Source organism: Coptis chinensis, chromosome 3 (assembly GCF_015680905.1).
Source record: "Coptis chinensis isolate HL-2020 chromosome 3, ASM1568090v1, whole genome shotgun sequence".
Taxonomy (NCBI): Eukaryota; Viridiplantae; Streptophyta; class Magnoliopsida; order Ranunculales; family Ranunculaceae; genus Coptis; species Coptis chinensis.
The window spans coordinates 38231613-38259120 of record NC_141458.1 but is presented as its reverse complement, the minus strand read 5'-3'; the positions used below and the strand labels follow the sequence as shown (position 1 = coordinate 38259120).

General features: G+C 36.6%; 1 protein-coding gene across 3 annotated transcripts; it reads right to left on the bottom strand.

The window, feature by feature from the left end:
* Positions 1 to 337: 337 nt before the first annotated feature.
* Positions 338 to 27377, bottom strand: LOC147509513 (uncharacterized). Of its 3 annotated transcripts, XM_086601775.1 has the most exons (15): positions 26323 to 27377; positions 25497 to 25564; positions 24760 to 24910; positions 21738 to 21805; positions 18015 to 18025; positions 17931 to 17957; positions 17075 to 17134; positions 14908 to 14965; positions 14711 to 14823; positions 12836 to 12942; positions 5953 to 5998; positions 5780 to 5857; positions 4409 to 4490; positions 3042 to 3106; positions 338 to 796 (listed from the first exon to the last, which is right to left on the bottom strand). In XM_086601775.1, exons 1-15 carry the CDS (start codon positions 27351 to 27353, stop codon positions 596 to 598), a joined length of 2166 nt encoding a protein of 721 aa, XP_086457901.1. In that variant the 5' UTR covers positions 27354 to 27377; the 3' UTR covers positions 338 to 595. The 3 variants fall into 3 exon arrangements, with proteins under 3 accessions (XP_086457901.1, XP_086457899.1, XP_086457900.1); XM_086601773.1 differs by having other exon boundaries at positions 17901 to 18025; XM_086601774.1 differs by having other exon boundaries at positions 17931 to 18025.
* Positions 27378 to 27508: the final 131 nt, after the last annotated feature.

The window sequence follows — 27508 nt, the reverse complement described above, 5'->3', positions numbered from 1 at the left end:
AACACTCAAATCTAAATCCAATTCCAATTCCAATTCCATCCGATTCATTTATTAGATGTTACTGATCCAAGTATCTAACTTCTGATCTTTGAGAACAGACAATCGTAAGAGATGGGAAAGTAGACAGAAAGCTTGAAAAAATAGAGAGAAAATAGTGTACTTTGGTATCCGGTCTCAAGTTATGAAATTTCGTCCCCAAGTTGGGTAGCACGGTGACTCTTCGACATTCCCAATATTAGTTATTGCTCGATTTTGTGAAACCCAATTCATTCACATCAGATTACGAACAAATACATAACCAACGATCATGAGGCGCATAAAATTCGGGGCACTATCATTTTCAGAAAAAATAACGCAGTGGTGAAGCACCTAGCGTTTTAGATATATTCAGACTAGTGTGCAATACATTAATATAAGGTTGTTTCCCAAAATACAGAGAGGTCTTAATAAGAAGATTGTGTTGGGAAGAAACATAAAAGAAAGTGAAGAAACTACCAATACTTTTGAGCTCATCAAGATTTTCATTCTGTCATAAAAGATCAGACTGAAACTCTTTCTTGAAGAAAAAAAAAGAAAAAACAAGTTAGAAGACCATCTACAGTCTGATTCTTCGACTAAAAGTTGGTTTTGCCCAGTTTTTCAAATTGATGTAATCATTCAAATAGTCCCACTCCTTGCTTGCATATTTGTCTTCAGGGTAATAGAAAGCGAGGACACGCTCCCTCCCAAGCACCTTCCCATTGATCCCTTCCATAGCCTCAACAGCACTCTTCATGAGTTCATACTCCAAGAAAACCTAAAATAGTGTTGTGGCAAACATTAAAGTCTGAATAAATTTCCCCAGGCCCACGAAAAGAAAAAGAGTAAAAGAAGAAAAATATGTTTTCTAACCAAAAGATATAGATAACCACACATGTTAAATTGTCTTATATTTTTCTCAAGGATTCAATAGAAATACTTGATTTCAAACATATAACACGTCCAATATGACATGCACCTTAGGGGTGGGAATTTGGCCCTAACGACCCTAACTCGGCCCTGACCGACCCGACCATAAGCCCTATAAAGCCCTCACAACTAAAACCCTCACAGAGTTTAGGGCAGGGCCGATCCGACTTTAAGGCCTTCTAGGGCAGGGCTAGAGCTAAGGTTCTGAAACATAAGCCCGACCCTAATTCAGCCCTAACCAAGCCCTAGTTATAGTTTTACATTTTCACTATAAATACATATACCATAATTGTCAAACTCTTTGTTAAATATTTTAATTAAAATAACATTGTCCTTTGTAATTTATCACTTACACCCAAGGGTACTTCCAATAACTTGTTTTATATAACAAAAACTTGTCAATCTATCTAGCAACCATGAAAAATAATGAGCACTAGCTTAATAAAAAAAATAAGATTTTATTCCTTTGATCATCAAATCAAAGTCTAGAACTTATTATTCTCAATTTATTTTCCCACTTACTTCTTATAAATTATATTTTTATTCACATCCAAGCCAAGTTTAGAACTAAAGGTTTCCGTCCACACCATTAAAGCGAAATACAGAGCAGACATTTGTAACACAGAAACCAAAAAAACAATCTTTGTCTGAAAAATGGTATTTGTAAAATGAAGAAAATATATAGGCCCGACCCTAAAACCCGGCCCTAAAGCCTTTAAAGAGGACTTAGGGTAGGGTCAGGGCTTGAGATTTAGACTTGTGACCCGGCCCGACCCGATCCTATGATGACTTTAGGGCCGGGCCGACCCGACCTTAATATTTAAAGGGCTTTTAAATGTTTAGGGTCAGACTAGCCCGACCCGGCCCATTGCCCACCCCTATTAGGGGTGGGAATTTAGCCCTAACGACCCTAATCCGGCCCTGACCGACCCGACTATAAGCCCTATAAAGCCCTCACAACTAAAGCCCTCATAGAGTTTAAGGCAGGGCCAACCCGACCCTAAGGCCTTCTAGGGCAGGGCTAGGGCTAAGGTTCTGAAACATAGGCCCAACCCTAATTCAGCCCTAACCAAGCCCTAATTATAGTTTTACATTTTCACTATAAATACATATACCATAATTGTCCAACTCTTTGTTAAATATTTTAATTAAAATAACATTGTCCTTTGTAATTTACCACTTACACCCAAGGGTACTTCCAATAACTTGTCTTATATAACAAAAACTTATCAACCTATCTAGCAGCCATGAAAAATAATGAGCACTAGCCTAATAAAAAAAATAAGACTTTATTCTTTTGATCATCAAATCAAAGTCTATAACTTATTATTCTCAATTTATTTTCCCACTTACTTCTTATAAATTATATTTTTATTCACATCCAAGCCAAGTCTAGAACTAAAGGTTTCCGGTCCACACCATTAAAAGCCCGAGAAATCTGAGCGGACATTTGTAACCACGAAACCAAAAAACAACCTTTGTCCTAAAAATGGTATTTGTAAAAGCGAAAAAAATATATAGGCCGACCACAAAAACCCCCCTAAAAAGCCTTTAAAGAGGGCTTAGGGTAGGGTCAAGGCTTGAGATTTAGACTTGTGATCCGGCCCGACCCGATCCTATGCTGATTTTAGGGCCGGGCCGACCCGACCTTAATATCTAAAGGGCTTTTAAATGTTTAGGGTCGGGCTAGCCCGACCCGGCCCATTGCCCACCCCTATTGCACCTTAACGGCCAGTCTCAAGTCTCAATGCCAATGAGGATGGAATTCCACATGGTCTTGACCTTAGCTCACACTTAAAGTAATCATTCCATCCTCTATGCTATAGATTCATGATCCAACAGAATCTCCACAGTAAAATATGTAAGTCAATCAATACCTTCCTTTACACAAGTATATTCCTCGAGTCTAAGGTCCGAGCATTACAATATTTGGCCATTTGGTGTGACCAACATGACACTTTCCTTCATGAATCGTAATCATCCAGGATTATATCAATTAACAATAGATCATAAAACAACATTCTTAGGAAAAACAAGGACATGAGAATCTTGTAACTTGTAAGACAGATTAGCAAGAACAATTTATTACCCACCCTTCCAATAGGCAGACCCTTCTGCTTTCCATCTGGGCATGGAACATAAACGCTCTTCAACTTTCCTGATTCATTCAACAAGAGAGGAAAACAAATTCAGTTCTAAATTGCTCATTAAATTTCCAGAATGGTGTTTGGATCCAACTAAAGGTTTCAAGCTACCATACAATTGACAAGAGGATGAGAGGCAGAAAATCACTGGTTCAATGAGTGGTCAAAATCATGACACAGCTCTTTTTCCTTAATATTATAATACAGCCAACTTTTCTGTTTGGTAAGAGGATTTTGGATTTTCGGATAACAGTTCATGTTGGATGGGACAGGCTTATAGATGACTCTTTCATCTGATGCACACGTAAGTACAAAGATCTGACTTTGAGACCTGATTCTCAAACATAGAAACCTTTCTCTAAACACACAAACTTTTAGTATTCATCAACTCTAACTTGGCCTAAGGCCTACACCTCATTTTATAATCTAACACAATTTTCAAAATAGAAATCTAACCTAAAACCAATTCTAATCAAAATAGAAACTGAAATTCATAATTAAAATAATCCAAAAAATAGTAATAGCCTAAAAGACCTAAAAATGCTAATTAAACTCAAATTCTACAAAACCTTGAAAATCTGAATTAAAATAGTAACTAATCTGGGGCTGACATTGAGGGTTTGTAAACCCTAGGATGCATAATAACCATCCTTCAGGATTAAGTGCCCCAGGAAGGATTTGAAAACCAATTGCTTGAAGTGGTTGAATGGCCTCAAACCAGGATTCCCTTATAACAATGCCCTTTATTGCCACCTTGTTTCAACACACTGAAAGAATATTAAACAGAACAATATCCAAATATTCAAGGTTTCACTAAACCAGAATCCACCATTTAGTTCTCCACCGTCGTTGTTAAGGTGATTGAGAATATGTCATAAAATGGTGTCTCCTGACAACTCAAACAGTAAAGGAATATGAGTAATTAGATATCTCAGATATACAATGGGCAGACTCCCACCACACTAAGTGTGCCATATCGCCATGACGCTATTAATATTCCACAAGGTTGTACTAAGTTTCCTACTACATATTAGTCTATGAAATATGACAAACAAAGCAAACAAAAAATAAATAAAGATTCCCAAATCCTCCCTTCCAAATCCAAATTTCAATGACAAAGTTGAGGGCTTGATGGAATGCTAATTCTCCTCTGGAATAGCTTGTGTTAGAGTTCTAAGAGGACATCTCCCGAGGGGAATTAAGGACTAAATTCAAATACATAAAAGTTCTACAATGGAACAAGAGACTGATACTCTGATTGGTAACAGATCTAGAAGAGAAACCTGGAAAGTTTGCAAGAATGTGATTGTGCATACCGTATATCTCTCCAGTCTTCCAAAAGAACCCCTCTAAACATTTGTATTCGTCGTCACACAACGGATTACTTGCACATACAGCCTAGTGTGAAAAGCAAACATATGTCAAGATGAGTATTCATTTCAAAATGCACAAATACAAATACAAATTTACATCAAGATGTCGTTGCAACTTATGCTCCTAAATATATACGCATCAGCACATGTAACGATGTGCTTGCTGATGTGCTCATGTGCCTAATACCACTATCACTAGGTGCCCGCCAGAGGTAGACACTCTTCTGGTCCCTCTGACCAGTGACCACATATGTGTGACTACACCCTTGATGAAGCTATGAAAGAGAACACACTTGTTGATAATCTCATTACACACTTCCAACATTGGGTTGGTTCCCAATCACTCAATTCTTCATGGATTCCAAGGTGAAAAAAAAGGAATTATGGCAAACATCCCTATTTACCAGATTTGGTCACGTATAGAGGGGGGGGGGGGACTTAAGTTATAATGTACACCCCTGTGTTGACCACACAGCAGCATGACATGTGTCCACAATATTTGTTCCCATCAGGTCAGGAATTTGGGCGTAACATGAATGTTGCAGTGTTACTTCCAGTGTAACATTAATGCTGCATTGAGAATCGATGTACTAAGTTCAGTGCAACATGCAAACATTAATGTGCATCAACAAAGTTCAGTGCAACAGTGATGTTGCATCGAGAAAGATCAGTGCAACATGAATGCTGCATTAAAAATCACGATGCAACATCAGCACTAACACTTCGTGAACCACCGGACTGGAGTGTGGTATGCGTATCAAAGTTGCATAAGGCAATGTAAAATGCCAAAACTACACCAAAACTCCAAAGTACTTATTTCCGACAACTTTTGCAACAGAGGCACACCACGTCAACCAAAAACACAAGGATGTGATGTATATAATTAGTTCCTAGTTTCTACTACAATAACCAATTTAATAGGAGTATAAATGCTAAATTTTCTGAGAAAAGTGCCTTATGGAAGCGACCAATAACCAACTCCAGTCACACTAGTGGCAGGACAATTATTGATGGTGTCAGCGAGCACAAGAGAATCTATCACCTGGCCTTTATTTGAAGATAATTTGGAAGAGACGACTAAGGAAAAGACATTGGAAGCTACAGTTGTATTAAGATTAGAATGACAATCTGTTAGAAATTTTACTGTTCATCAATATGTAATAGCATCTCAAAATTATGTGTTCTATATTAGGTCTATCATTGTTACTTCTAGTTACACATAATAATTAACACTATAATTCTAACACACTTGAAAGTTGAAACCACTAACACTAAAGTAGTGGATGTGGCTTGTAGACAATTACTAGCTAATACCTCAAGTAAGCAGACAACATGGGATCGGCGAGCATCCAATCCATTTGAATGTGGGATACTTGCTTCCCAGGCTAATGCCTGCACTTAATATAGCATATTATCAGTCTCATAAACAAAAATATGTACAAAGACAGCCATATTATAAGTTATACAGAAGCATTCACATAATTTACCAGCATTTTCCGTCTGAACATGCTATCTTGGTCATTTGTTGCGCTACTACAAAACAAAACACAAACAAAAAGTGTCTAAGAAAAGGTCCTCCTTTACAAGCACAACAAATATGCTAATTCTCCAGATATTCTCTATTTGACTTTAATTCCCATGTGCATGTTGTCTGCATGCATATACTTGTGTACGACCAATCAAAGCAAGAACCCAAGAGTGAGTCAAATCATATTCTAAAAGTAAATAGAAATTTGGACAGAATTTAAAGGTGCATTGCTAACCATTGCTAGTAGTCCCCTTCCATCTTAAAATACTAACAACACACAGAAATGAGTTCGAGTGTGTATTTTCATCCCCTTTTCTTTCAGAATATGACCTTATGTTCGATGAACAGCAAATTAAGCAAGATATTAGAGGTAAATAAATTATGGCAAAAGGGAATGACTGGTCAACGTGTAAAACTGAAGAATAAGACATCCAACACTTAAACTTTCTCAACTCAAGGGATAGATTTGGGGTCTTCCCTTAACCCTCCCATTGTTATCAGGTTCCATTTTTTAATTGGTACAACATACTAATGTAGTAAAAAGATCAAGTATCGAGGTTGGAGGTCAGAGGAAATAGAGACGAGCAGGAGAATCATAACAATAGTGGGGGAAGAAGCGAAGCTAAACTTAGCAACCAAAGCGCAAAGCGTGAGCGAGAGCGGGTGCGTGTAAGCGCCTACGAGAAAAACTTCTAAATACCATACGCGTAATTTACATTTCTTTAGTTCTACAAAGCATAACATTGAGAAAATACTAGTTAAAATTTTTGAAAAAAAATTATTAGAATATTAAACATGAAAAAACAGTTAAAATTATGCTATACATTTGAATTTTCAACTATTTTAGTTGGGCCTAACTTTCATTTACCCAAGATATTCGCTTCTATTATGGTTTAATAATTTATAACTATCACGTAAGTACAAAGTCCTTGTGTCTACTTATAATTTATAATTTAATAATGCAGCTTTGCAAAGGCTGTATGGTGTGGTACAAATTGCATGACAATGATCGACGACGTCCTCTACTCTTCTGTTCAGGATTTTAAACAAAGAATTTTCCAGATGTTTAATACAGTAAGGAAGCAGCCTGAAGGGGATATTCAAGTTTGCCTGCTAGGACTGGGTTTGTGGTTCATTTGGCTTGCAAGAAATGATTCACGTTTCAACCGCAACAGTCCAGATCCTATTTTTTACATCAGAAAGATTTATGGACAGCTGCATATTCTTAAAGACATCCTAGATGAAAAAGAACACAAGGAGCTCATCACTATATATATTAAGTGGCATCCACCTATTGAAGGATGGGCAAAACTCAACACAGACGGAGCTGCCCTTGCGAATCCGGGATTCGGAGGTGCTGGTTGTGTTTTACGAATGGCTAATGGTCAGTTTATCATGGGTGCTGCGATCCCAATACTTCACACCTCCAACAATTTGGCTGAGTTTTTGGCTATGTTATATGGTATCCATTTGGCTGTGAGACTCCGCATCCGCAAGATTGAACTGGAAACTGATTCTCAATTACTGTACAAATACATGACTGCTACAACGGTCGATACAAATTGGCTGTTGGCGAAAATAAACAGGGAAATCATGTCCTTGTTACAAAATTTTGAGGAATTCATAATTCTTTGGTGCTATAGGGAGGGAAATTCAAGTGATGACTGTTTTGCTTCTCATGCTGCTAGTTTGGCATCGTCAGATACGTGGAGAGCACACCCACCCAGTTGCAGAAAACACTTCTTGGTCTTTAGATGACTTAATTTTTTACCTCCTTTCTCTTCAGTTTGGTTACATCGCTCACCTGTTCTTGCTGCTTCAGTCCTAGCTTTTGATGGTTGGGGCTTTTGTAAATATAGAATTATATATAAATAAGATTTTAGCTTTCCATCAAAAAAAAAAGTCCTTGTGTCTACTTGTCTACTTGTAGGATTGACTCATTTGAAAGGTATGCAGGAGCAACCGCACAAACTTTTTAATCTTTTTCAGTACTCAAATCTTTTTTATCCTTTTCTATATTTTATTGTTATTTAAGCTTAGTAAAAAGTGGTTATGCAATATTTTTTATCCTTTACTATGCTTGGGGTGTGGATTTTTTTTTTGCAATCTTTCAACAAGCCTTGGGTACTCCTGAATAGAATTGAAGAGGTGCTAGGAAGAAACATCATTGCAGATATGACATATCCCAACCTATCAGGGGTGGAAGGACAGATTAACTAAAATTTTCAGCAGAAGAATTGTAGAGTAGAACACAGCAGAATGGCATCCGGAATTGTTATTTCCTTGGACTGTCGATATTTTCATGTTTAGGCGTTGGAGACTACAAATTTTGCAAATTTAAAATGGATTAAGATTCTAGCATACTGTAATTGGACTATTTGGATGTCCTATGCCACCCGTAGTACCTTGTTTAGGAACATTTTTTTTTTGTTTTTTTTATCAACCAAACAATATATTCTATTAATAATAGTGATGTAGTGTGAGAGATTCACACTACAAAAGGTACAAGCATACAAAGGCTAAGCCACATCTCTATGAAAGAAATGGTATGGCAAAGGATAAGTGGGTACATGGACCCCATCTTGTTGAGATATCTTAGCACCACACAAATTAACACCTATTGTACATACGTTGTATTAAGACTTTAAGAGTCTTTCACTAGTAGAGCTATCTTTGTTTTTCAAGGTAAAATATTCATTTTCAAATAGTTAAAAAGATAACTCCACTTAGTGAGGCACCGAGTTATGAGGTTGTACTTTCCCATCTACAAAAACTCCAATACCTTCAAAATGAAATTTTAAAGAAAATTAAAGCTTACTAGGTAGGCAAGATTGCTCTGATAATATTAAAGAAAATCTAAAGATGGATTACATGTGGTAAAACAGTTGTAGCTGTGTATGTTGAGCATGCCAATGTATCATGTATCGATGGTTGAGCATGCCTATGGCGTTGTTAATTTTTATTTTAATTTGTTGAGGCTTCCATGGATGTGCTTCAATTACGTTATTAGGTTTGATGAAGCAATGCAAACATACCCAAAGAAGCTATGTTGTTTTTATTTTAAATCTTCAATAAGCTGTTGTATTTTAAGTTCTATCATTGTGATGAACAAAAGGATCCGGGTTAAAGGCTAGTACCTTACAAAACACTAACCATAAAGTCTTGAAACCTACTCTTTCAACGTGGTCACACCCCTAGACCAATCATATATTGTTTCCTTGACCTCCAACAAAACTTTGTATATTTCCTTTTTGTCTTGTGTTTGTGTTAGGAATTTTTTTGGTTTCTTTCGTTCCAACTAATAGCTCTAGGTAGATGCTCGACTATCCATCTTGCCTTCGGAGAGAGAACATGTGTGATTATATCCCCACCAAGCACATCCTCAATCCTATCCAGTGACACCAATGCTCCTTGAAAGATAGAAATAATAATTTCCATACCCTTTTGGCAAAAATATACATTGAACAAGAACACGTTCCACATCCTCAATACTCGTCCTACAAGAGCCACACTCATCCACAATGTTCTCTCTTTAGCATTAAGCCTATATGTGGTTTGAAACATTCTTAGATAAGCCATCCAACTGAAAAAAGCCACCCTAAAAGGAATAGAAGACACCGATATCCTTCTATGTGGAAAGTTTACCATAATCTCTTGTGGTTTCAATCTCAAGATCGCTTCATTTTTGGCTAGTACCCTATAGAATGATGTAACGGTGAGCTCATTGCTTCTAATGGAGCTATTATTAGAAGATAACTGGCCTTAAGATGTATTTCCTCACGAAGGATCAACCCTTCTAATAGCAGACACACGTGAGAAGAAAAACATCACGTGAGCTGCTCATGCATAATGAAGGGTACAACATATCGTCATATCCTAAACATAGTTAGAAATGAAGCAAGGAACTGATTTTTTAAAAGAACAATGCTGCTGTAAGGAGATAATCTTCACAAACTAAGCAACTAACTCAATTCCATGATAGGGAACATGATACAACCACTTTCTTCAAGCCAACAAAGATATGTCTGAGGCTATTTTTTTGTGAATACGACCTTGCCAAGGAGTTTAACTTCACCAAATAGTAAAAAAAAAAAAGCAAGAACAAAAACTTATACCGACATTTCCTCTAAAAAAAAGGGTTGGAAACTTCGACAATAAAGTTTGGAAGGTAACAGATATTAGAATTATTCATTTTATACGAGGATGACCTCCATAACAAGAGACAATTGTATGCAGCAATGAGCCTAAATTCTATCTCCATTTTGTCTAAATTTATTTCCCTTATAGTTTTGATAAACAAGAATGTGTAGGTCATAACTTCAGACATTCATATGTGTTTCATAACTTCAAGTATATTCAACATGAGTAATGTGTGTGTACATGCAAGATTATACATATCCAAATAGAGTGATTTATTGTGAGGATGATCTCCATTATGGGCACATCATATTCATAAAAATCAAGCCATAATTCATTTTGTATATAAAAAATGTGGGTACAATATGGCTCTATTCCTCCTCATATATATATAGGGGAGGGATCCATATACAACACTTCTTATACAACAATTTATACAACACCCTTTTATAAGTTGAACTAAGAGCTAAGACTTTGTGGTTATGATCTTACAACTATAAAGAACATAAACACAAAATTTCAAAATCTCTACCCCTTTCAAAAGTTGATTTGAAAATGTGAGTTTATTTTAACAGCCAGGATTTAAAATTTTGCAACCCTCTTTTGGCATCTTTAGAAATTTCAAAATGAGCCTATTTTTTGTGGAGTCCCACAAAAAATCAAGTCACAAGTAAATTTGTAGAAAAATAAAAACCATTGTATATAAATTTCACCCTAGTGTTAAGCAAGGCCAAATATTTCGATATCGGGCGATATATCGGACCCCCCTAAAAATTGGATATATATCTTTTTGTTGACCGGTAAAAAATTTGTTTTGTATGTTGATATATCGAAAATATTAGAAATATTGCCTATATATACTGATATATATCAAAAATATAGTTGATATATTAATAAAAATCAGTCAAAGATTAATCAAAGTCAACAATCTATATCGTGTATATCGATATATCGAAAAATCCAATATATATTGGATACAAAATGTGTCAATATATCCATCCAATATATTGCATTATATCCATATCGGGTACCTCAAAAGCCGATATATCGGTTGATATTTTCGGCCCTGGTATTAAAGATCTCATGGGGACCATCTGTAAACGGACCTAACTAAAACAGTGAATTTCACATGTTAGTTTCTTTCTCTCTCCTCTCGTGTAAAATTTTCTCACCAAGTATAATTAATGATGATACCACAACAAAGAAGGAAACAAGTGAAAAACACTTATGCCTCCTTGCTTGACCTCTCTACCTCCTACTACTCTCTTTCCAATTTTTCTTGTCCGTTTTCTCATCTCTTGAAATAAATAGCATTTTTTTCAAGCTGCAAAACACTGTATTTGCTCTCTTCTTCTTATGAACAAGTAACATCACTTCCCACTACATACTGATTTATACAAGCTTGGAAAATTTTCTTGTTAACACCATTTTTGGGATTAAAATTGGGCTTGTAAAGACAATGGAATGACAGTTTTAGATCGAGTTCATAAAAGAGCGAAGATTGAAAAGACAGTGAAAAGAATTGGCGCACCAAAGAGAAACATAAGTTTCATTAGCTTCTTCATAATTCAATGCTCTTTTCATATACCTGTGATTTTTCGACGACGACAAAGAACTAAAACTATCCTCATTATATTAACCATGTTCTGTGATCGACATTCACTGATTCACATTATTGAAAAACTATCCAACTAACTTTTTAATTTTAATTATCCAATTTGATCCAACGTCCAACACGACTGTACAATACGTAGACATAATGAATCCCTTGAGAAGGGATGACACCACTTTGTTGGGGAGTAGAGATAAAAGATTATGGTTTTTCCAAACCTTGAAAGAGAAGAAAATGAAAAGAGAAATAGTATGGGAGAGAGACAGAGAACGAAATGGTAAAGTAGTTTTAATACTTTATTTTGTTTCGTTGTTGGAGTTTCTGTGTGACCCTTGCTAACTATTAAGTGAGAGAGTAGGAGAGAGAGATAAAGTTAAACAGGTGAGAGCCTTCCTAAATTAAGAAATCTATATGCGGATGGTCCGCTTGAGAGCCTTGATGTGTGTGTGTGTATAATGGGGAGGGATCAACTTTCATACCATGGTTTATACCATGCCCCCACAATTTCACCTACAAGATGAACTAGAACCTAGTTTTTGTGGATACGTCCAACAAACCATGAAGATCATCTCCACAAAATTTCAACTCATTTGATGGTGTTTAACAATGCCAAAAGATGATTGCAAATCAAAGTTTCTGGACCGTTGAAAAAAAATTTAAAGTTGTCAACAATTTTGAACTAGGTTAGAGGTTTGGATACGTCCAACAAACCATGAAGATCATCTCCACAAAATTTCAACTCATTTGATGGTGTTTAACAATGCCAAAAGATGATTGCAAATCAAAGTTTCTGGACCGTTGAAAAAAAATTTAAAGTTGTCAACAATTTTGAACTAGGTTAGAGGTTTCCAAATGAACTGAATTTTTGTGGAAGTAGCTATCCATGGTTAGTAAATCATATCCACAAAATATTAGCTCCTAACTCATATTGTAAAGGGGCGAGGTATAAATCATGATATAAAAAACCATGGTAAACGGATGTTACTCCTATTTCTTAAATACTCAATGACTATGGTTCAAAACTCTTTTTCCCGACAAACCTGCAACCAACCAAATGTTTCCTTTCAAAGAACATATCTACAAGTAAACTTACAGTGGTAGTCGATCGATGGCCTCTAGCTTGAGATAACAACTTGGTTGGGTAGGTCCAAGATTCGCCGCTAATCCAGGGTTGTAGTCACTAGGCCTTAGGGAAGTTCCCTGATCAAATAAAAAGAAGTACATTAAGCAACTAAAATGCTTACTGATGAACCCATGGAACCCACTTAACTGTATTGCATGCCTGTCATAAATTCTTTCGTGGGTAAGTTGCAATTGAACATGCAATTGTGTAAAACAGTTCAACTCTAAGGTCGGTCATACCTACGGCATGTGATCAATAACAATGGTGCTTTAAAAAATAAAAACAGTTTGCCGCCATAGTATACAGTTAATAAAAGTTCTAAGTAAAGCAAACATCAAGAGATATATACCAAAACAGTTCATAAAGGTTCAAAGCCGCCCGTCTTGGTCAGTCTCTAAGGTCAGTATTCACTTCCACACTGAGTTGTACCAGCCATAGCTATAGATATAACTGATTTTTTTAAGTTTTGGCAAGTGAATTGAACACGCGGACATTACTTCCCAAGACATGAGAGCATGCAATTCATCAATCAGGTGTGAGTTTCAAAATTTCAATCTAGACCAAAGGTGTTAGGATTCTCAACTAATGCCTTGGGCCATCTTGGCGCCACCATAGGAACGCCTTTGACAACGGCCTGCATATATTTTCACAACAGATTGCCACCTTGTTGCTGCATTCGACAACATAGTTAACTGAAAGATCCCATATACGGAGATCGAGTGTGTAAAGAGCCAGTAAGAAGTCATCGAGAGTAGCACCAGTGTCAAAATACAGAATGTAATCAAATTGGTTAAGAGATCAAGGAGTAGGACGAGAGGCTGAAGTTTATAGAGCATTAGGGGCACATGGTAGCAAGGGCACTAGAGTCGTGACCAAATCTGGCAGGAGAATTTGATATAGGCTAAGAAAGATAAGAAGCCAGGACAAGAGTGGATAAAGCTAATCAAACGCCAGATAGATAGGTTAGAATGAAAATCAAGAGATTGGTGATAGATTAAGGAAAGATAATAAAAAATGTTAACAGACAGATGAAACATAAAAAGGTTTTGGGGGTTCTTGGGGACTGCCAGAGATGGTGGTGGATAGCCACTACTGCTGGCCCCTTTGTCAGTGACGGTAGACTGCTGCTACGGGTAATGGTGGTGGACTGTTAGTGGTGATGGTTGACTGTCAGTAGGGGTGGGTGGATGAAATAAATAAGAATTCAGCGGTTGGGATGTGCAACGACAGAAAGCACAACAACAACAACAAAAAAAGACACAAGGAGATCAGTATCAGACTCCTAGATTATAGGAAATTAAGATCCGTACCCCCATTTCTCGTAGCAGAGCTGGTACCTGTAGTGTAAGATTGCTAGCCAGACTACGGATTACCCATCCACTTTCCTTGCTACCCTCTTTTAGTCTAAATTCTAGAGCAACAGGTGTTCCATCTTAACAGAAGAGTATAACACATTTTTTCCAAATGAGAGAAAAGGGGGAAAGAACTAGTTAGTTTGGTTATGTTGTTCTTACATGCACAATGAATATCTTATTTCCTATAGTGAAAGTATTTGTAATGACCAACCCCTCATGATGTCACCGCGAAACACATGAATTATATTTTTTTCTTTTCGCTAGATAAGTTGAAATTTGTATTGCTGTAGAAGTTACACAGTGAGTAGAGAAGCTCAGTTCACATAAAGTGTACAAGCTTCTACTTTTTAGTCTTAATCAAACCTATAAGGTCATCACAGGCACCTCGCATTGATAGACGAAACACATGAATTATACAGTAAACAGAGAAAATAAGAAATCGTGATTAATCATGTGTCTAGCAACAAAAAGGTTGTGCACTTGTGCTCACCTCAAAGATAATGCCATTGAGCGCCATTGTGTTGCTTGCCAGCGCCACGGAACTCATTTCCAAAATAGCCAAGTTCTTCTCTCTATTGATGTGGATGTTGACTACAGCAAGAGCTGAAAGTAACATTTGAAAAATCATTTAAATAATATGCTTGAAAATATGAAAAGAGGCAACTGAATTGCTGGACGTAAACAGACCTGGACCTGTATGTGCTCCGATATCAACCAAAACATGGCCAAAGAAGGATACAATTTTCTGGTTCAAAAAAAACACAATAAATCAAATAAATAGACTTAATAAACTTGACGATTTATACATAAAAAATGTAGTACTTGAGAAGGTCAAAATCAAGGCTTCTTCATGCAAACACCAAAATGTGATATTTTTCAGTATCTATAAATTTGTTCATATACAGGAGGTAACATTCAATGCAAGCAATAAACCCTGGACTCTACAACCTCCACAACACTATAAGTACCGTAAACGGTAAATCACATTTACAATTTCAACCCTCTCGAAACCCAAGAAAATCAAAATATCAACACAGTTAAACCAAAAGCTTTCGTGGTATCAAATTTACAATAATACCGCATCTCAACCCTACATAATCAGACATTGTGTAAGCTGTCATCTCATAAAATTGTGCCTGCTAAAGCTGGGAAGGATGCTTATCAAGCCACCTCATCCAAAAAGAACTTTAATTATTGGAGTCAAGTTCTTCAAGTGGAGGAGTATGATGTGATTCATGGTTCATAACAGTTGAGATGTTTAGTCCCACATGGGACATGTTAAGCCTTGCATTGAAATATATAAGTTCCTAGGCCTCTCCACTTATACCCAATTGGTTTTAAGTTGGATGCTCATCTTCAATAATAACCATTATTTGAGTCCCATATTAGTTTCTACGTCATAGGGAACATTAGAAATAGGCTTAATTGCTATTTTGAGTTTATTTTGGGGTTATTTCTAATTTCGAATTTAGTGCATTCTACTGAAATTAGGGATTGTGTTTAGTTAGAAGTGGTTTTCCTATTTAAAGAGTTGTAGGCCTTTGGCCACATTAATTTATTGATTGAATTGAAATTTGAGTTCAGTAGAAGATTCGTACAATTTTTGTTTAAGGGAATTTCGATTGCATCAAATCAGCCCTCAATCCTTACACCCCATCTATTACCAAATACAATCATATTATTGTAGAAAAAAATTTATTTTGGCTATTAAGCACGAGAAGAAGAAGAAAGTCTAGAGAAAAAGACACAAAAGACTATACGGTGTTTATTAGCTTCAGCCTTCTCTCACACATCTATGTATAAGAAAATAGTAGTGTTCACATAATAGAAACATCCTAAAAAGTTCCAATCACAGCCCACCCTTTAGACGCCCTGGGGAGAAATCCCTTAGAACTCTAACAATAATCTTGTTCTTACACCTGCACCTTTGTATCCTATTTGTTCTCCTCAAGAACAGGTGCCTGATTAGTCAACACTTCCTCTATGATAACTGCATTACCCATAGACTTCTGAATCTGAATGACTAAACTTTTTAGACATTCCTCTTCCACCTTCTTCTTTGCTCGACTATGGATTGTCTTGATTTTAGGATCAAAACAAGAATGTTTTGCAATCTCCCTCTCCACCTTTGCTCTCTCTGCCACTTTGTCTTATAGCTTCAAGTTTCTCCACCATTTAAGGTATCCCATAAGTCTCTTATTCTACCGCCGGACTCCAGAATTCCTTCTATGGAAGGCTTCGGTTCAATTTGTTGGAATGGCTCCACTTGTTGGCCTGGATCAACCAATATACTATTGTAGCATTCTTGGCAGGCACAAAGCTATTTGGTTCATCAGTCCAAGTTTGTTCGCTTAGTCCCCTATTCAATGAAGGATTTATTAGCAGGATCTTAAGTTCATTCCTTGGAGGCTGCTAAACTGTCGGCCTCTGCTTGGAAAGGACTAAAGAGAAACATAGAGGATAGATCACTAGCTTTAGAGGAGGTTATTAGTGCAATCAAAGTCTCTGTGTACCTCTGGTGGAAGATTGGGAGGAATAGAAGGACAGGTTTTTTGAAAGTTTTTTGTTAAGAACTTTAGATGGGACTCTTTGATAAAATGGCCTATCTTGTTGTAGCTTTACCTTTAGATTGTCCCTCTCTCCTTTTTCCATTCACCTTTCTTTTGTGTTTTCATATTGTAGTAGAATACCTCCTACAACTCCAGCTTTTGGGTTAATAAATTATGTATGTACTTAACCGGTAAAGAATAAAAAACACACAGAAAAGATTCTTAATCACGCAAAATCAAGTTTATCAAACAAACTTTGATAAACATAATAAATTGTATAAATACACTAGAACATCAGAGATAACCTGCTCATCTGCCCCAGCAGGAAGCCCACCAACATAGACACGATGTGCATGCCTCGTAACCTATAAACAACGTCAGAAAAACGAACAAAAATTAAAAACAGATCTTCTGTGCAATGGTTTGTGTGACACCAATGAAAGAGCTCAAATAAATGTTTTTTTTATCGGTAAAATGTGTATATTTATAAATGGCTATAATATCAACAATGTAGAATGAGATATCCCATGAAAATACAACAAAGGAAACTAGAAAACATGAAAAATACAATGGCAAGGCTTCCTCTTAGAAGAAGATGCACCCCTAACAAGAAACTACGATCATGCTTGGCCGAGCAAGGAATCCCATCTGAACATAAAGTACGCAAAGGTTGTGTCTCTCCACTCCTCCCTAAACTTTGACCAAAGAAAAGTGAAACCTTTGATCGATATAAATCACCTCTGCCATAGACGTCACACAACCATCAAAATGTCTCCTATTTCTTTCCAGCCACAGAGCCCACATAATAGCAAAGGGAAGAATGTTCCACAGTTTACACCCCTTCGGAGAATGTACCCTTAGAGCCCATGAAACCAACAAATCTTTCACTGACTGAGAAACAACCCACGACACCACAGACTGACCCACAAAATGACTCCAGATCTCCCATGAAAACGAACAGTGGATGAGAATGTTAAACAGTTCCACAGTCCAAATAAATGTTAAACAATTGAAAATTGCTTAAAAGCGTCTTTCTATTCATCAGTGTGTTCCTTAAAAGCTTCATATATATGTGCATGTGTAGATCTATTAAAGTTCTCACTGTAAGATTAATAATGTGCAACACATTACAGACACACGAATCTGCTTGAGCATTAGCACCTGTGTGGACCAAGACCGAGACGGGATCCCCTCTTGGCTCAAGTCTGAAAATGCAAAAGAACTTTTCGGATATGAGACCATGTTTCGTCTTGTCCCTGAAAGTTTCAATGACATCGTCACGATAGTACCAAAGAACCACAAAATTGAAAATTCAATAAACATTTGGAACAGCACAGCAAATAAATTCACACCACCTTGGTTTTAAAATTTAAATACTCATATACATGATCTTAATGTAATCAATGACAATAAAAAATTTGATAAATCATAGATTGTAAGATAGGGAGACACTCCACAAATGCAGATGCAAGGGAAGTATTGGATGACTAAAGATAAATTAAAAGTTGACAGTTGAATAGAAACAACATAGACAATTGCTTGCAATGTGAACACAGAAAATAAGGTTCTCATTTGGCACCCATTTGTCACATAAATCTACAAAGTGCTATGTGGGGCCCCATATAGTAGGATTTTGCTAGGCTATTTGGTGTTGAGATTATTCTACCCCACTTCTAGGGGTGTCCCACCTATGTTTTATCCCTGTGATTCGTAATATTCAGTTCTTTTTTTCTTTTCTTTTTTATTTAATTCATAGTACTTAATATATTAACATTATCAGAAAACTACATTAACACTTGAATCATTAGCAAGACGCTATTTTTCCCCATCACCCTAAGTCCCTAATACACCACACAAGTTCGAGTTCCAGTTTTTAGAGTAACCGCCGGTTAAGCATGGTACAGAGCTTAGGTCATACGAGGTTGCTGGTTCAAGTCTCTCCAGTGTCTGCAACCTGTTTAATACCATTGTATTTCTGCTGAGGGGAAGTGTGGAGATTATTCAACCCCACATCTAGGTGTATCCCACCTGTGTCCTATCTAATAACTTATCTTACTATTCATTAAAGTCCACCCTTTCTACAAGTTCAAGCTTTTAAAATAACCAAAAAGTTCAAACCTGCAACCACATGTCTTAATGCAATCACATATGCCTTAGCTCTTAGGTGCGGGGTAGAATCATATTTTGGGAGGATAGATGGGTAGCAGTGAGACCGTTGTTTTTGTCTTTCCCGAGACTTTCTGCCACCTCAGTTTTTTTAAATCGCCCCATTTGTGATTTCATGCATCTAAATAACGGTAATCTTGGGTGGGATTTGGGGATTCATGTTCACTTGACTGATTAGGATATTGCGAGCATTGCCACCCTCACACAGTCACACTTATGCTGGAGGTGATTCTTGTTGTGAGACCGGATAAGGATAGTCAACACTAGACTATAGAAAAGAATGGGAAATTCTTAGCCAAGTCTTTATACTTTTCTTTGTGTTCTCATTTACCGGCAACCACCCGAGGGGTCATGATTCCAGACTTTCCTAGTTATTTTATTTGGTCGGCAAAGATCCCTTGTTTCGTTTCTTTTTTCATTTGGTGTGCGACCCTGCCGACCCATAATAAGATTTTGACCATAGACAATCTCATCAGGAGAAAGAAAATAATCATTAACTTTTGTCCCTTGTGTATGGCTGATGGGGAGTCAGTCAGTCATACTCTCATTCATTGTCCTTTTTCTTGGGAGATATGGAGTTACTTTGTGGGCCACTTTGGAGTGCATAGGGTTGTTCCTCAGTCAGTGAAAGATCTATTGAGCTCTTGGGTGCCTAGTGTCCATTCCCTAAAGGGATGCAGAGTGTGGGGCATCTTACCTTTTGCTATTTTATATATATATATTTTTTTTTTTGCTCGGTAAAAATGAAATCTCATTAAAAGTGAAAAAAAAATAAGCCGAGAAAGCCTACTCTTACAAATAAACAAAATAAAACTAAAAACATAGCCACAGGAGGCTAACCCGAGATCTACAAATTATTCTACTTCTAAATACAAAAGTCTATCCCATCTCACCACAAAATACTCAAAAGGGATACTCCTAAACTCTTTAAAAATCTTAGACCACTGAAATAATAAAGCCTTAATAGATATGATAAGCTCCTGTGGGCCTTGTGGCTGGAAAGGAACAGGAGACATTTTGATGGATGTGAAATGACTATGGCACATATGATTGTAGTAATCAAGGGATTCGTTTTTCTCTGGTCGAAGTTTTGGGAGGGGTGGACAGATACATCTTTCAGGGATATTATGTTCAGATGGGGTTTTTTGCTCGGCCATGCATGATTGCATCTCTTTGTTTTAGTTTTCTCTAGTAGTCGTAGTTTTTTTTTTTTTATAGTATTGATATTGTATCTGTCTTCCCTTTGTTGTATCTGAGTGGGATATCTCATTCTACAAAGTTGACTTATGATTATATATATATATACACACACATCACATTTAACCGATAAAAAAACCCTGCAACTAGGCAAATAATGCATCTGAATACAGAAGGGGCACTACTCACATGTGGCCTTTTTACAGGTGCTTGATTGCATCATAAAGTGGCCCACTTGGAAATTTTCCTTGACACATCAAAGTGGGAAAGCAAAAATTGTCCCAAAAAAGGCATAACTTCGTCCAAAAGATTATTTTTATAGAAAAGTCTGCCTCCGACTTTTCTATAAAATCTCACTCTTGATCTTCTCTCTGATTCTCGATCTCTCCCTCACACTCTTAGAACCCTAAGAAGTTAATATAAGTCATATAACGCATCTTTGCTCTCTATCGACACTCGGAAAGGGTGTCTGTCTTCTCCTTCAACTATAGAAATCTTATTGTACTAAATGATGCTTGTAAACAATAAACAAAGCCCAACCCGATGAGAAAGCTTTGGTTTCCCTGAACCCCAACAGACTGCCAAATAGTACGAAAACTGCAGCTTGGTCATGTTAATCCCATGCATGATTCCATAACTCCACGAAGCATACAAAGCTCACCTTAGAACTTCCACTGTTTTAAGGTGAGAGGGGTGATGATGCAGCACGTGAGGTTTTAAGTTAGGCAGGTTGGACCCCTAACTAAAAAAGATTCTGCTGTTGGCTTGTCCCATTAATTAGAAGGGCGCAGCAAGTGGGTAGCTAAAGAGGAAAGTTTGTATCCAGGAGGACTAAGAGTATACTAAAGTGACAAGGATGGAGTGGGGGACGAAGACAGCTTAAGGGTCAAGCGGCTTGTTGTCTTCTGTGTGTGTGCCGCGGGGGTGAGGGTGGGGGTGTGGGGTGTGTGGTGTGGGGGGTGTTGTTGGTCTTGGCATATTTGTTATCTAGTTTAGGTGGGTTATTTGGGGTGGATGGGGGCTATGGGTTAAAAGACTTTAGTTTCTTGCAAAGCCTTAAGTTTCATGTAATCTTTTTGGTTATATCAATAAATACATTTTATATATCAAAAAAAAAAAAAAAAAAACATCCGCTGTTTTAAGAACATTCATCAATTTTCACGGATCCTCTTTCCCTTCTACATTTTCTACCTCTCCTTATTAGTCTTCTACTTCAGATTCCCAATATCTTTTTGGATTGAACCAAGCACCTTAAGCTTTACAACAGCAATAAGTGCAGATGAAGACTAGACTTTCAAAATTTGCTCCTATTTGGAGGTAAAGAAAGAGGGCTCCCTATTAAAAAATTCAATTTTCTGTACTATTATGAAAATTAGGTGTAAAACAATCTTCAGATAAAATACAATACCACCTTTATAAAACAAGTATGATATAGGCATAGTGAATCATATAAACATACAATCAAATATGAAATCCTCAAATGAATGAAAATTTGGAACAATTGTAACGAAAGTTGAAAAGTACTACCAATTCTACAGAACAGGAATATCTACAACCATAATCGAAGGTCCAGATAGAGTAGAAAAGTTGGTTTATGGTGCATACCTGGAAAAGCAGAATCCGATATCTTGCTATTAGCTACTGGTCCAACATTAACGAAACTTGATTGATTGCTGTAAAGAGAAGTACATATGCAACCATCTATGCATCAAATATTACTTGAAGCACAAATAAATGCAATGTATGAACGTCTAAGTAAGGTACTCGGTACTCCTATTCTTTGTGCTAACTTTGTCACAACATTTCCGTTGGGTAAACAGTTAACTCGGTCAGAGTATGGATGCTCTTACATCCATGTGAAATTATGCAAGAGAAGAGGTGCGTTGCAACCACTATGCCAGCTTTCCAACCTTTGGTAATCAACTTTATTATGTGAACTGTACTGGATAAAACCACCACAGATTTTACAAATTTAAACTGGTTGAGAACAACAAAAGCTCTATTTAAATCCTATGTTTTTTTTCCTTTTTTTTACAAGGGTTAAAAATCCAACATTTATTAAAATAAAAATTAAACCAATAAGAACCAATTTTACGTTACCACCATATATATATACTAGCTGTATTTGTATGTGTCATTAAAGCAAAACATTTTCCTCGCATTGCTTTTATCAAGTGTAGGGGTGTCTCTTTTTGCCGAATTTCCGATTTTTTCGAAATTCGACCCGAAATTGGTCTGGCTCTGGGTGTAGTTTTCATGGGCCGATTTTCCGATTTTCCGATTTCTGAAAATTTCGAAAAAAAATTGGATCTAATTTGGATATAATTCTAAAATCCAATCCGATCCGAAAATTCCGAAATTTATGATATTATTGCCAATTTATTCCGAAAATATATACTTCTCTCACTATCCACTTGATTAGATCTCGACCGTTCATTCATTTTATAGTTTTTTACTTCCAAAAACAAAACAAAAACATAACCTAGCCGCTTTTTCCCCACTTGAATTGGACCACTCTACTGTCATTACACCGTCTGCCATAACAACAATGATATGAAAAAAATATATCATTGAGTCATACAATGACTTCCAGACCAATCCAAAAGCCAAATTCCAATAGATAGAATATTATGTAAAACTACTTAGAGTCCAAGACCATAATCGATTATTTATGCAGACACTTCACGCTTCAATTTCCACACACGAAAAAAGATTGAAACATTACAAATACCCAGACCTTAACAGAATGCAATGCTTGCTATTGGTGGCTGCAGGTTCTTTTTCTCATTTTTTCTTGGATCACTTGTTTGAATGAAAATGAGTTTTCTCAGTAAACAAATGTGTATTGTTGTTGGTACATTGATGTTGTGGACATAGTTTTCTCTCCCTATAATGAACATTGGCGTATGATATTCCAAAAATAATTGAAAGTAAAGAGATTTTTGAAAATTTACCAAGTGTTCTGAAATTTATGAGTTATTTCAAAATTTCCGAAAGTTCCGAAATTGGAAATATATTTTGAATCCGAAAAAAAATTGGATCGGATTTAGCTAGCATATTAGGTTCCGAAAAAAAATTGGAAAAATTCCGAAGAAGGTTAATCCGATCCGATCCGATCCAAAGTCACCCCTAATCAAGTGTATAGTTAATTCCAGAATAACTTTCCAAAGCTTAGTCACCAGATCGTTAAGCGGGAGCGGGAGCGAGAGCGAGAGCGAAATCGCCTAACTTGAGAAGCTCCCACTTTGAGAGCGTCTACAAAGCGTTTATATGTACTAATTATTTACATTAATTAAAGTAGTACTAAGATGAAAATATTAGTAATTACAAATGATTTTTCCCTCGGTAAACTTGAGTTAATAAGTAGGAAAGAGAGAAAGTAATGTGGTATTTTTATGAAGCAAGAGGGAGCACATCCCTGGCAGGCCAACTTCATGATGACAAGGATCAGAAGCATAATTAAAGAATTGGAGCATTTTGCTATTAGACACGTTTATAGAGAGTCAAACAAACTAGCAAACACTTTAGCTTGTAATGTACCTAATGTAAGGTGGGAAGAAATAATTCCTGGCTCCTTTTCAGAGGATATTAGGAAAATAGTGTTTGATAATGCCAATGGCAAAATATATATAAGGATGTAACAAGTTTTTTTATGATTAATAAAATAAGGATAAAAGACCTCTCAAAAACTCTGCTTGTTAATCCAAAAAAAAAAAAAAAATAGCAAAAACATAATTTACCAATAAATCTCATACAAAAATATCGGGCGATTCATTTGAGTTGCCTGCCAAACTACCTAAATATCAGTCATACTAGTAAAAAGTAACTGGAGCTATCTTGAGATAGGGGAGTACTGGACAGCGGTCCTATTCTTCTTCATTAAACCTTCTTTCAACCAAACACTCTCGACCCATATGAATTTATCTAGTTTAATCAAGTCAATATGTTATCATTTCTTCCAATTACGTCCCAAAATAGTTGTATTTTCGTCCATATTTCATTTATCTTCAATCAGATTCAAATATTCTATTAGTTTTCTTCAGATCTGCAAATGATTCATCAAAGAAACTAAGATTGGGTTTCAATTTAGTACAAAACTTACACAAATGAATGATTAAAAACCTTCTCAACTGCTTTGGAAGTGTAAAGTGTGGTTTTAGAAATCGAGATCGTGGTTTCAAAAAATTGAGAGAGCGGTTTGAACGAGCTTTTAAGCTAAAACCGACAAACCATGATTTTAGAGCGGGAGCTCTGTACTAACCCCACGGTTTGTGTGACTAAGTTCGAAAGTAGATTACACAATAAATACCTGGCTTAATAAGAGATTTCATAGCATAAAAGACGCTCAAAGAGAAAGGTGCAGTATGTGTATGGTGATAATGGAAACATGAGGGAAAAAAGTGTGAGGAAGACAGTACTTTTTCTGAACTTGAGAAGCTTCAGAAAACAGGAAATTTGTTGGCCCTTTGTACCAAACCCAACTAGTTCTGCTAATGTAAGTGTAATAAATGAAAATGCCGCAAGCTGCAATGGTAGTTGACTGACAGTAGATAAGGCCACTATATTGATATACTGTTATTATTTAATAGTATATGTAGAGTGAGAGAAGAAGATCATCAGTACTTACAGTGCCAGGCAATCAACAAGGGATTTCTCCTTTGCAAGATAGGAACTGGACTGACATATGTCAGCATGCAATTGTCCGTCACTCTGGATTATTACATCTGTTTCCTTCAATGTGACCTTCGTCTTCTTATTCTTCCTAACATACTCTTCAACTAGATGAGAAGTTATACATCATAATAAGGAAGAAACAAAAATTATTTACGCAATAAAAATCTTAAACTAGAATAAAATTTCTTAACAAGCTATCTGGTAAAATAAAAATAAGTTTTGACCTGGCATAACTTTATTAAAGAGAGAAGATATCGAGGTGCTATCTGGTTCATTACCAATCAAAGAAGGGATGAGCAGGAGAAAGAGGAGGAACTTACTCATGAGATTATTTCTCATTTGCTCCTATTTGGAGGTAAAGAAAGAGCTCCCTATCAAAAAATTAAATTTTCTATACTACTATTTTAGCTGTAAAACAATCTTCAAATAAAACACAATACCACCTTTATAATACATGTATGATATAGGCATAATGATTCATATAAACATACAATCAAATGCAAAATCCTCAAATTTGTTATCTGAAGATTGTTTGTCTTGGTGCATTTGTTATCTAGTTTAGGAGCGAAAAATTGGAACAATTGTAATGAGAGTCGAAAAGTACTACCAATTCTACAGAACAGGAATATCAACAACTACAATATAATCGAAGGTCCAGATAAAGTAGAAGAGTTGGTTTATGGTGCATACCTGGAATAGCAGAATTAGATATCTTGCTCTTAGCTACTGGTCCAACATTAACGAAATTTGACTGATTCCTGTAAAGATATGTACATATGCAACCATATTTGCATAAAAAATTACTTGAAGCACAAATAAATGCAATATATGAATGTCTTAGTAAGGTACTCCTATTCTTTGTGCTAATTTTGTCCCAACATTTCCGTTGGGTAAACTAGATCAGAGAATGGATGCTCCCACATCAATGTGAACTGTACTGGATAAAACCGCCACAGATTTTACAAATTAAACTGGTTGAGAACAACAAAAGCTCTATTTAAATCCCGTTTTAAAATGAAAAATAAACCAATAAGAACCAATTTTACGTTAACACCATATATATACTAGGATTACTAGTTGTATTTGTACGTGTCATTAAAGAAAAACATTTTCCTCGCATTACTTATCAAGTGTACAGTTAATCCCAGAATAACTTTCCAAAGTAGATTACACAATAAATACCTGGTTTAATAAGAGACTTCATAGCATAAAAAAAGGTCAAAGAGAAAGGTGCAGTATGTGTATGGTGATAACAGAAACATGAGAGAAGAAAACGTGAGGGAGACAGTACTTATTCTGAACTTGAGAAGCTTCAGAAAACAGGAAATGTGTACCAAACCCAGCTAGTTGTGCTAACGTAAGTGCAATAAATGAATGTAAAGGGTGCACGGCAATGGTATATGATTGACAGTAGATAAGGCCACTATATTGGTATACTGTTATTATTTAAATATGGTTCCTCGCAGACATACAGAGACGAGTGTATATGTAGAGTGAGAAGATCATCAGTACTTACAGGACCAAGCAATCAACAAAGCCTTTCCCCTTTGCAAGATAGGAAGTAGAGTGACATATGTGAGCATGCAATTGTCCGTCACTCTCCGATCTAACATGAAAGGTTACTGTACAAACTTGCTGCTTGTCATCCAAACCATCGACACACCAAACCAGGCATAACTGTTCCATTCCCAAGTGGAGGAGAAAGATGGGGGTGAACTCAGACCTCGCAGAGTCAGTAGCACTCTGTAAACCGTGAACCTCACTTGCATATCTGCTACAGTTAGCTAAGGAGGTGAATGCAGCTAGGGGACAAGCCAACAATCTTCCGTATGAAAACACATATACAACATCCCCAACAATTACGCTTGTATATAAATCAATATCATTATATTCTTTTGTCTGCTCCTCGTATGGGTGACACATCCAAGAACGGTTTGTGGCATCAAAAGTGGCCAAACCAAGGGTGCCACAACTCAAAGTTATAGATTTCCTAGTGTAATCAACTACTGAGTCTGAGTTATAGTTATTGGTGGAAGAAAGAACAGAGTGAGGAGGATAGGGTAAGTCTGACCAGGAATTGGAGTTTGGATCGAAGACCTCAGCCCAGGGCTCAGCGGGAAGAGGACAGTTATAACCCAAACTAGAGCCCAAGACAAATATTTTGCCATCAATAACCGCAGCGAAGGGTTGAACCTTACCACCCGTCATGTAAACACCCATCTTCCAACCATCGTTAGGGTACAAAAAATCGTAAACATAGACTCTGGACGAAGGAACGCACATGATGGGTTTAGCGATTGCAAAGATGGTTTGATTGCATAAAGTTCTCTCAAAACCGCCTAATACATAAATTTTTGTTCCTAAAACTACAGAAGCGAATGCTGTGGGAAAGCCTTGGCTAAGCAAAGTAGGCATGCGTGAAACGGGAATGGCGTCGGAAGGCGTGTTAGGATTAATCACATACCATAAACAGCCATCTAGATTCTCTCTCATACACACACACAAAACACAACTGTCATCCACTTTTTCTTCTAAACCAGACATCATTGCTTCCTCCCAACTTTTTTTTCTTCTACATACGTGAATCATGAATGAATCACGGAAAAGTTGGCAAGGGTCTCTTTTCGCCCATGGGTTTTTGATGTTTGAGAGTCTAATTCTTGGTTTTTTTTAGTAAGCCCAGGTAGTCGGACCAAATTTCA

What these genes read in the sequence shown, in the direction of transcription:
- LOC147509513 (XM_086601773.1), bottom strand. Translation starts at nt 27,353, where the DNA reads ATGATGTCTGGTTTAGAAGAAAAAGTGGATGACAGTTGTGTTTTGTGT. An exon ending in CTGCTGGGGCAGATGAGCAG is followed by an intron (nt 14,966 to 17,074) that starts GTTATCTCTGAT and finishes TTTTTGAACCAG; the next exon opens with AAAATTGTATCCTTCTTTGG. An exon ending in TGTTCAGACGGAAAATGCTG is followed by an intron (nt 5,858 to 5,952) that starts GTAAATTATGTG and finishes TATTAAGTGCAG; the next exon opens with GCATTAGCCTGGGAAGCAAG.